The 11,071-nt window shown below is 47.1% G+C and overlaps 1 protein-coding gene across 1 annotated transcript; it reads left to right on the top strand.

Annotated features, from left to right (window-relative positions):
* The first annotated feature begins 980 nt into the window (after positions 1-980).
* LOC131285558 (trypsin alpha-like) lies at positions 981-2,273 on the top strand. Its single transcript, XM_058314416.1, has 3 exons — positions 981-995; positions 1,138-1,584; positions 1,659-2,273. Exons 1-3 carry the CDS (start codon positions 981-983, stop codon positions 2,271-2,273), a joined length of 1,077 nt encoding a protein of 358 aa, XP_058170399.1.
* Positions 2,274-11,071: the final 8,798 nt, after the last annotated feature.

The following is an 11,071-nucleotide window of genomic DNA, read 5'->3' as shown; positions in this document are numbered from 1 at the left end:
AGTGATTTTCAAATTTCTTGTAATTTGGAGGGAAATAGAGAATTAGAAAACTCATGCTCATTCACATTTCCATAACTGCTCGAAGTGAATACCGTACATTTAATTTTCTTTATGCTATTGTGTTAAGCAATTTAATTAATATAATTTTCTTTATGCTATTGTGTTTTGTTGATATCGCTTGAATTTGAATTTAGTAAAAACATACATCTCATGGAAATGAAATGAATCATTGTTCTACCTTGTTGCTCAAAACATGCCTTAAATATGCTTTGTTTCTATAATCATAATAACCTTTTTTAACACTTCAAATAATAAGCCTTTATGTTGGGTTCTTTAGATGACTATTCTCATTATATTTAACGTAAAAAAAAGCTTCAAACATCGATTGCCATGCTAAATTCATCGCTGATTGTTGACATTGGATAGATGTTATAAAGTGATGAGTAATAGGATAATTTTGGTAGGTTTATTCACGATTGAAAGGATAGAAAAGTGGGTTTTTGCTTTTAATTTTCTTTCATTTTCGTTGCACTCTTGCTGAATTGAAAAGATTCCTGAGACTAAATAAAATGGTTTCTGTATTTTAGTATTTCAGCGATTTTATTATCTTCTTTACTTTTACTCTTTACTCGATTTATCGACACAAACTCGTTTAAATGAGTTCCTGATAGTACGTAAAGATTTTTACAAATAGCTTCAACAGTGTAATAACTTTTATCGTGTAATTTATTAAGTTTTGCCAGTTGTTGCCGTCGCGTTTCAGTTTGCATTCAACTATTTGCTGGAACATTTTAACCAGTGGTCATCTAATCTACATCGATAGCTTAAGATATCCAAACCTACGGGTATTAGTTCGTATCATAATCTCTTCGAATAGATATCAGCAGGAGCGTAAGGTAACGCCGTTCGTTGCCGAACCCGATGGAATTCAGTTCCGATCCAGCTTTGCCGCAGGAAACAGCTCGAACCACCAAGGCACCATGAGCTACACGATGGTAAGCTGCATGTTATCGACGCTGCTGTGTTTGGCCGGTAAGGTTTATCTACGTACCCGAGAAAACCACGGGTGTGACGTAACTCGCATTTGTTCGCTTTCCACTAATTGATAACGGAACAACATTAGTTATCGTATTGCAGGGGGTGGGGCCCGGGTTGGCGCAACCGGGCGGGCTGGCCGGAACGAACATCACCAACGTGACCTACGTGACCAACATTACGCACGTTATGCCTGTCGCCGTGCCACAACCGTCCAACGGAACCGGACCGACGCAAACAATACTTTCCCCTGGCGGCAGTTTGCCCCCGTTGGCCACTACGCCGCCCCCGGTGAATGTGACCACACGCTGGGAACCGATTCCGCACTACCAACTCCCGCATTATGACCCGACCGGGAAGGTGCTGTGGTTTCCGCGCATCATCGGTGGATCGCTGGCGACGAGCGGTGAGTTCCCGGCCATGGTTTCGCTGCAGCTGAATCGCAACTCGGCGCACGTTTGTGGCGGTACGCTGCTGTCGATGGGTCAGGTTCTGACGGCGGCCCACTGTGTAACCGATGTGCGCGGTGTGGCCAATCCTCCAGCACAGGTTCGTACGCGAAAATGCGCATCTTCAAGCAATGGCAAGCTAATGGCAATATCGCTTCGTGTCTCATTTTGCAGTACCAAGTGATGGGAGACGATCTGTTCGTCCTGCCGCAGATGGGAAATCCGAGCCGGCAGGTGCGCCCGGTTCGATCCATCACCGTGCACCCGCAGTACGATGCGGCCAGCTTTGCGAACGATATCGCCATCGTGCGGTTGGCGTCCGAGTTCCGCAAAACGGGGACGTTCTTCCCGGCGAAACGTATCCAACGAGCACCGACGCTCGGGGATCGGTGCAGCCTGGCCGGGTGGGGTGTCACCACGGAGCACTCGTCCGTCATGAGCCCCAATCTGCAGCGCATCAACGTGGTCATCAGCGACTTTGGGTCGTGCAATACAGCGTTCGACCAGATGCTTACCAAGGGGATGCTCTGTGCGGCCGCTCCGGGACGGGACGCTTGCCAGGGCGATTCTGGGGGTGCGTTGTTGTGTGCCGGTGGACGTGTGGCGGGTATCGTAAGCTTTGGGGCGGGCTGTGCCAAACCCAACATTCCCGGCGTGTACGTGGATGTTGTGCACTACGAGAAGTGGATCAATGGTGTTTTGAAGAACGGTGGACGAAGGGACACGGTTGGATATTTGATCGGAGTGACTATCGTTTTCTGGTGCTTAAGATATATGCTTCTAAAGTAAACTAGGCTAGAGCATTAGACTGTGCGCGTTAAACATAGAGCGTTGGATAAGAAATAAACATACGTTCCAATAAGGTTCCAGAGAATAACCTACAATTGACCTCTTATGGGTGTGTTTCGATAACATCTAACTTCAGCCGAAAATGTATTTTTTAACAGTTCACGAATAGTATCGGAGCTTCACTTTACGACTACTCGGTAACACGTGATAATCTACAACCACTAACGATAGGTTATGTCACCCAAAAAGATACGGTTTTGCCAAATTTAGCTCAACGCTGTCCAGCGTAAGCGTTTGCTTCCTCACGGACGACACTTATCATAATCTCCCGTGAGATAATCCGTGCGCGTTTGAATGCGTTGACCTCAGCGGTGCGGTGCCCGCTCTGGGCATCGTCAGTCAAATCGTAAACTCTGCCGGACGGACAATAACTGCTTACATCACACTCGCTCCCGTCACTCTCTCTCTCTCGGCCCGATGGTATCGGCCGAGATCGGAGACCTTTCCAGTGGTTAGCCTAGCCCAAACGAACCGACAGCCAACACCCGACCGACTCGTAGCGCCACGATGCAGAAGCACCGATCGGCGGTCTCCGTTCACTACACGCACCCAGTTGGGCCAGGGCCACACGATGGGCTCAGGGTTCGGTGAACGCGCGCGCACCGTGATGCAATCTACAGAAGACAACGGCGGCGGTTGTGAATTTCGGCTCCAGACTGTCGTGCAACGCCACGTACACATCCGACGACGCACCTCTAGGTTTTGGAAGGGGACGCGTGCGAGATCATCCACACAACACCAATTGCAGCTAGCCAACGCAAAGCCACACGTGTGTGAGCCCGAGCCGGACGATCGTTTGGTTATTTCATCACTTCAACTTCCACCGAAGCGCCAGGCACGGTGCGGCCATTCACGCCGGAGGCCATTCACCTCTCGGATGCAAAATAGCTGCGCGCGGTTAGATGACGATGATGATGATGGTCGGACCCAGTTGCCTACGCGTGTAGCGTAGCAACCGATCACCGACGTGTGTGCACTCGATCGGATTCGATACGGTTTCGAAACCTTCCGATCTCTGTGTCGTACTTTCTTTGCATCATCACCATACTGGACCGAGCGGATCTGTGCTGGACGCTGTTGCTAGGGACGGAGACATTTCCATCATCTCCGGTCCGAGATCTACTTCGGGAGGCCATTGTCCCACAGTCCTGGGACCGATTTCCATAATCGTCACTCGGTGGCGAATCCGAAATGAACACTTGCCAGACGGCGGGCAACGTCCGACCCCGAGAAGCAGCCGCGAAAGACCTGACGATGTAAATGACCTCCACGCTTTGCACTATTGTCACAGAGCGGCCGTCTTTCGAAACCAACCGGCAGCAGCATCAGCAGCAGCATGCCATTAAACGTCCATCGCTCATCGATAGAATCCACGCTTTCTTCCTCCTTTCGTCGGCCGGGGGGGAGGAAAAACCAAGGCGCATCCATTTGAGGACCTAGTTTTAGCGCGGATCTACTTCCCAGTCTTCCCAAAACCAAAAACCTAACAACACAACCAGCTGCAGCCCATTATGTTCGTTGGAAATCATAATAATCGTAATGAATTTTAATGGTTTTCTATTAAAAGTGCAAACGCACAAATGGGTACCGGGCAAACCCTTACCGCTGTGTCCCTTGCGTGTCGCCAGTCCCCACAGAAAGCCGAAAAAGGGGTTTGGAGCGCGTGTTGCCTTTTTTTCATTCGTTACATATTCCAGCGAGCCCGTTGTCACCTAATGAGCGAATTTTACGACCGCACCAAAACGCACCGGGTGAACCTGGTCAGGTTAGGCGAGTAGGTTTCGTATGGTTTTTTTCTCTGGCTGGTCGGTTTTTAATTTAGAACAACTATTAACCACCAAGTGCCTCCGATGGGCCTCAGTGACTGTTGCCGGTTGCCGGTGGAAAACAGATTATTTATTGGTCCCGGCTGGAAAGCGCAGGCAGCCAAACGCACTTTGGCGCTTCGCCCGGTGACAGTTGACAGCTTGATTTTCAACGGCGGCTCTGGGGCACCTCGCTAGCGTTCATTGTTATGACCGCACCGACACCACCGCTGGACCATGAGGTCCTTTACGATTATGGGCCGCCATGTTCACCGGGCTCGTTTTTTTTCTGTTCCCAAAACGCCACGGGCTAACCCTTTCGAGTGCAACGGTTTGGACAGCTTTATGACACCACTCCAAACGTCCACCATGTCCTCCTCACCTTCCCACTCCGGGCGACCGGCGAGTCGTTAGATGCAACTGGCAGCGTTCCCTCGTGGCATGACATGGGTTAGAATCAGCCACAAATGACACACGGCGCGCGTGCAATACTGGACGGCGCAATTAAGCTCGTTATGGAAATAAATTTCTACTATAAACTTCTTCGGTTTTTTTTTTGTTTTGTTTTGTTTGACATGTTCACGCACAGGTCGGCGTCACGCATCGGCGGGGGTCGTAGGGACACGCACATCGTGACGCAGGATGGCACTGCGGTCCCTACGATGGCTCTCACTCTCTCTCTCTCACCGAAACGGTCGTTACTTCCGAAAACACCGGTACCGTACGTTTCGATTTTGCCAGCCGGTGCAGGCAGGCAGGCCGGCTTTTGCTGTCGGAACGTTGCAAAATTATTTTATAACCGTCATAACAAGACACGCAACGGTGAACCGGTTGCGGCGCCCGGTTGTGCAGCGAAGGTATAAAATATAGACGGAAATAATATACAATACAGTGCATCAATTATTTTAAAGTTAATTACTTTTCACTGTTTCTGACGCAAAGTTTCAAGTGAGTCATAGACACCAGACTGACGTCATGTGCGTACACTTATCACGCTGGACAATCTGGGTGTGAGAAACTGAACAAAATAATTTTATGAGCTCTAATACAATCTATTTTGTCATTCGTATTTATTTATCGTATGTACAAACAGTTGAGAAGAAGAAAAAATAATTAAATAAATCACTTGTTGCCCAAAACATCTGACAAAATTGCAACATGTATGGGATTAGTAACTGTACCCGCAGATTATTACCACGCGGCAGTATCATAGTCGAAATAATTTTGTTGGACATGTTCTACAAAAATATTTAAACAAAATGGTTTTATATTTTTCTTTTGAGGCGATGTGAAAGTAAAAAAATTTCGTCTGAAGTTTTCTTTTAGTTTTAACGATCAACACTCGGAATACTCCCAAACAATTAAAATGATAGTCTTTCAGTTTATTTTTAATAAGAGGGTTTGTATTGCATACACAAACCAATTACAAAACTATTGTTTTCGGTTATATTCTAAATTTTTGATGTCTTAACTACTCTTTTGAAACTAAAATACTAATTCGTTTGGAAGCGAAATCAAATCAATATTTTGGCTGATTTTTCATCCACAACAAGTAAAACTTGAACAGCACAAGGCGGGTATGTTGTGTGTAGGTGGATATCCTTTAAGGCGTTAATAATTGCTTTCATATGAATATCAAGTTTACTAATATTTGGTATCATTTTCTTTTAAGATTCATGTCGTCTCAATCTACGAACACGTTCATATACTCAGATCAACAGTTCAGGAAGACTAATAACAAACGTCAAAAGCGGGACCAGCACTCTACCCCTCCTTCTGGTACGTGACACCTCCATCAGGCCGCTGTTTCGGGAATTCCTCCGCTTAATAGCTCTGTCACCTAACGTGTCAATTAGGCAGCGCATTCCCAAAGAAATGCGTCCAAAATCAAGCACACGACAAGATGATGAGAAGCTCGCCAGAGGAAGTGGGGGAAACAGACCCGGCAACTGCGTGATGTTTTGAAACTCATTTGCTACATTTCCCCCTCGCCAGCGGTGGGCCGGGGTGGGCCCGAAATGAAAAACATCTTTCCCTCAAAAGTTCAATCAAACTCCATCCATCGCGCATCGCTGCACTCGCTAATGACGGCCACTTACGCCGTCGGCAGAACGACTGACGTCAACAAACGCGGCTTTTCGACACCTTCGCTGACGGCGGTGCGGCACTCTGTTTCTCTCTCGGCGGAATATACCGGTGGCCTACATCGAACTATCTTGCCCCGGGTGACATCGCCAATGGGTGTCTACGATCTACTTCCGGTGGTGGAGAGCAAAAATTGGTCACCGTCTGTGTCCCACGTCGAAAGAATAAGAGTAATACGAGTAAATATCTCAATCAACGAAGACCTACCATTAGGTTACAGCTAACCATTGGGTTTGGCGACAACAGTGACACCGAACCGAAGTGCCACTCTTTCCGGTAAACCATCTCCGAGTGTGTTGTTTCCGTGCCGCCATGATTAGAGAACCAACAACACACACACAGAGCGCCAGCCGGAGGGAATATGAAGTCATCAGCTGCACAGAAGTAACCGTCATTAAACTAGCGTTATCATAAATCATAATCCGCTGTCAATCGTACTCCAATCAGCGAGCCCCGAAGTGTGAGCCTAGATCCTGCGGGAATAGCTGGTGTTCCTCTCACACCATCTTCGGAGGCCTCCGTGATGATGATGATGATGATGATGGTGACCGCCGCTCCTGTGTCCAACTGTGCCTGCGGAAGATTATGAGAAAAAGTAAATTATAGCTGTCTAACATCGTTCCGAAAAGTGAACCCAAATGATACTGTGCGCGGGAGGAACGGTGGTGTTGGTGGTGCTACTAGTTTGTCCTATCGCGTTTGAGTTTTTTTCCCCCCGGTGGTAGGACTGTCCTTGTGCTGTGCCTGGTGTGTCCCAAAAGGCGTCGATGGCCACCACCCATTCCGGTGGTAGTTATTTGTTGACGAGCAGCCATTAGCCATCGGCTCGCCACCGAGTGACAGTGGCAGTAATTATTACTTTTTAATTAGTTCCTTACATGACACATGCGGTACTTTCGGGGCTTCCGGTACTGCCGGTCGTTGTCGTTGCCGGTACGACCCCGGAAAATCCTGAGCGGACGCGGGGTTTGGGTAAGCCGGTTGTGATAAAAATCACGGAACTTTCCGGCTCCCAAATTTGATGTCTTTGCCTCCAGAGCATTCCCTCCATTGGCGCTCAGATGCCTATTGCTGTTGGATGTGTGTGTGTGTGTGTGTGTGTGTGGAAGTGTTCGGTAGGAGTTTTCCCCGAGTAGTAGAGAAGCTCGTAAAAACCATACCCATAGTGACTGCGTAAAACTGAGGATCCGGTGCCAGGAATAGTGTCCTCTCCTCCCGAACGCGTTCGGCCTCCAGTAACTGACTTTCCCACAAACGACTTCGAACCGGGGAAAAAGGACACGGAAAGGAAACCAATTCCGATAGACAAAACACCACCCCCTGTCCGTGCGTGCGTGCGGCACCCCGCCCGAAAAAGTCGTAAAAACTAAAAACATTCCGAACACACATCGATGCACCACATACGCACCGGGGGAACATACACACTCACGCACGCACATGAAGAAAAGTCGTAAAAAATAAACCCCAAAGCAAACAAACCCCCGGGCAGTGGGAGAAACCACCCCCGTCCTCCCCCCAACCCCAAAAGCCATCAAATGGAACTGCTTTGCGCACATGCTGCGACCGGGTCGATGGATGATCTTTCCGTGTTTTCCGCCGGCCGCGCCGCACGTGGAAAAGCGATAGTGTGTGGAAGGAGTAAGGCATCATCGATTCCGACCCCGCCGTCTGCCTCAAGTGGCCTGAAAAGTGACGGAGGGGAAAAGTTTCCAGCTGTGCTCGAAAATTGTTTGTTTGTTATTCTCTCCCATTTCGGACATGATTATTATTATCATCAGCATCAACACGATCATCATCGACGTCGTAATCATTATCAAGCTTCGAGCGTGGAACGGAAAAAGCCAAAAAACCAAACAACCTCCCCCAGCACGCCCGTGTATCGCCCGTGTCGTCATCATCAGCATCATCTGCATCATCGGGAAACGAGCTACGGATAGTTTTTGGATTGGGTTCGGGCGTTCAGTCTACTCCCCGTGGCTCTAAGGGGGCCAGCAGCCATTTGATTGCTTTCAGCGAGACGAGCTGAGGATCGGAGCCGGATCCATCACGGCAGAGACACGATAGAGGAAGAGATCTCATTAACGGCTGCTAAGACCCGCCATAGACTGGCGTGCGTCTTCCGCCTTCAAGGCCTTCAAGGCCAGTCAGCTGCCAGCTGAGGTGCGAGGAATCCATTGCTGAAACGGGCACTCTACCAACCCCGTCGTTGTGGAGGCGTGTGTGGCGGACGCTGGCCCCCTTTTTATAGCTCCGAAAAACTCCAGGGAAGTCGGTTGATGCGGTTCCTCGGCGTTGGCTACGCTGTTGGTGCGATTCAAACTTAAACTTTTACGACGGCCAGATGAGGAGCGAAAAGATGATAAATTGACGTTAAACTACGCAATAACTAAGAACGTAGTGGATGGCTACTTTTGGGACGCCGTAATATTAATTTCATCATTAAACTTCTGGCAGAGGAGATTTCAGTTCTTAACATCTCTCGCGTTTGAAGTAGCTCTGTAGGAGGCAATTATTATTTTCTATCTTTCGAAACGACTCAATTTGGGCGAGTTTTAAAAACAAGTTCATGCGAGTTACATTGAACGTTGTGCAAAGTATTCGGAACCATACTACATGTACCGACTTAAGGGGTTCCATTTTGAGTAAGTTATATAGAACCAATTAATTCTGCTTCTTTAAGTCAATAAGAACTCGTTCAATTGAATATTTTCCCACTAATACCCCATTCCGAAATTACTTTTGAAGTGTTTTAGAAGCTGCACGAGCGCATTAATCAAATACTAATTACATACATCTAGAACCTACTTGAATTCATTTCTCCAGTAAACGGTATCCCATTGCTGGTCAAACAAATAAATACGATTGCATAAGGTACACGATCGGTGAGATACAACTTCACCTTCAAAGGGCTTGCCGTTAGTGGTTTCCAGTGCCGCATCAAGTCAAACATGAAGTAACGCTTCCCTTCCCGGGATACAAATAGCGCCGAGCAAATGACAAACGCGTTAGAAATCAGAACCGACACGTGTTTCCGGCACACGTGCTACACATCAGATGAGCTGCGAACCGGCGGTCGACTTATTATAATTAAACTGGCTTGTGCTCAGTTGTGGTGAACAATTCATTCGTTCGAGTTTATTGCGATGCTTCGCAAATCGGCCTTCGTTTAGGAGATGGCCAGATTATCGAAATCTCGTGACGGGAAATGTTTGATATTTGTATAGTCCTTGAACTGACTAAATGGGTGGACGCAGTTCTTGAACATCACTTTCGATGATGTTGCGAACCTCTGAACAATGGCCGAAACAAATCGAATGAAATCGTGAGGCCGTTATTTCCCGATGGGTGTGGTTTTGATTGTGTGTCCATCTCTTGGAACAATCTCGGGATCAAACCATAGTAAGAAATCTATCTTTACTATCCTTGAGCTCCTGATCGAAATGGTTCGATCTTGGTTTTTTTGTTCTATATCCACCTTTCCTCTCTTTCAACAGAGAGTGAAAAACTAGGGTGAAAAATGTGACTACCACCGCAAAACAAAAATGAAAGAGGCCTCTCAAATGTCAACCATATTGCCCGCGAAGTGATGTAACGGAATAAACAGTGAAGCAGATTGTAACGTTCAATAACAAAAAAAACTCCAAGTTAGTTGGTAGAGCTGTTGGATACATTCAATTAAAGTGATGGTTGCAAAAACAACAAATATTATAGTTACTTGTGAAAGCGAAATTTCGTAATCATATTTCGTCGTACATTTTAAATTCCATTAAAAAGAGACTCCTTTTTTTGATAAATGTCTATTTTTGGTCAGATAAGAAAATTTTGAGTTCAAAATAAAACAACAACCAAAACGAAATGTCCAACGGTCACTTTTCACACCCAAAGACCTTCAGGTTAAAAATAATGAAAACTAATAAGAAATCCGAGTACAGCTTGTTAACCAGTTTTGTTTCCCATCAGAGGTACACTCTGACATCACTCAAAGTGTCTCACACGCACAACCCAGTAACGCATCCATCTTGCGGTCCCCCACAGCTGGCAAACAGCTGAGCAGAAACTGCGTCGAGCCCCCCGCCCTCTGCACGAAGTGGGGTGAGAGTGTTGGCAATTTACAACACCTACGGCCAAAACCTCCGGGCGGCGGGAATGGTTTAATTTTATTTTCACAACATTCAAACCCGCGAACTGTCAATCAGTTTTCTTAACCTCACTCTCACTCTCGCGCTCGCACTCCGGTGGTGTCGGAAGTTGCGGCCGTGGCCTGACTGATGGACGAGCAGGAACAGAAAACAGGATTCGGATTGACAGCCGATGTGCGGAATGTGCTGCTGCGGTACAAAATTAAATAAACCATTTGTCCGCACCGGGTCGGGTTGGATTATTTTAGGAATAAGTCAGCACAACGACAACGAGTGTTCCGTCAATGTTCTTCCCGTTCGGTTGACCGCCTGGCTTGACCTCCGCGCGGTAAACGCCACCTGGGTGGTCAGAATATATTTTGTTTCAATCAACTTCCGAACGATGCTGTCAATTTTCTTTTACTTTGTTTCGGGAGAAGAGAGGAATGGACAAAGAAGCGAAACACCAACAGCTGATCCACGTGTGCTGTAGACACTGAGTTCTAAAATTACCCACCTTTTTGGACTGTTCAAACAAAAACCTTTTCTATTACTTCTCAATAAATTGTTTTCTTCGAGCCGTGAGCCTTTGATTTTAATCCCACTATTCAGAATTTAATTAAACCTGCTGCAACCCATGCACCATAACATTTGGCTGGGTTTTGGCAAA

The sequence above is a fragment of the Anopheles ziemanni genome, chromosome 3 (genome assembly GCF_943734765.1).
Source record: "Anopheles ziemanni chromosome 3, idAnoZiCoDA_A2_x.2, whole genome shotgun sequence".
Classification (NCBI taxonomy): domain Eukaryota; kingdom Metazoa; phylum Arthropoda; class Insecta; order Diptera; family Culicidae; genus Anopheles; species Anopheles ziemanni.
This window is presented reverse-complemented; position numbering and strand designations above follow the sequence as displayed.

Bases quoted from the DNA above. Each gene is read 5' to 3' on its own strand.
- LOC131285558 (XM_058314416.1), top strand. The intron at 1,585-1,658 runs GTTCGTACGCGA...CTCATTTTGCAG, and splicing joins TGGCCAATCCTCCAGCACAG to TACCAAGTGATGGGAGACGA.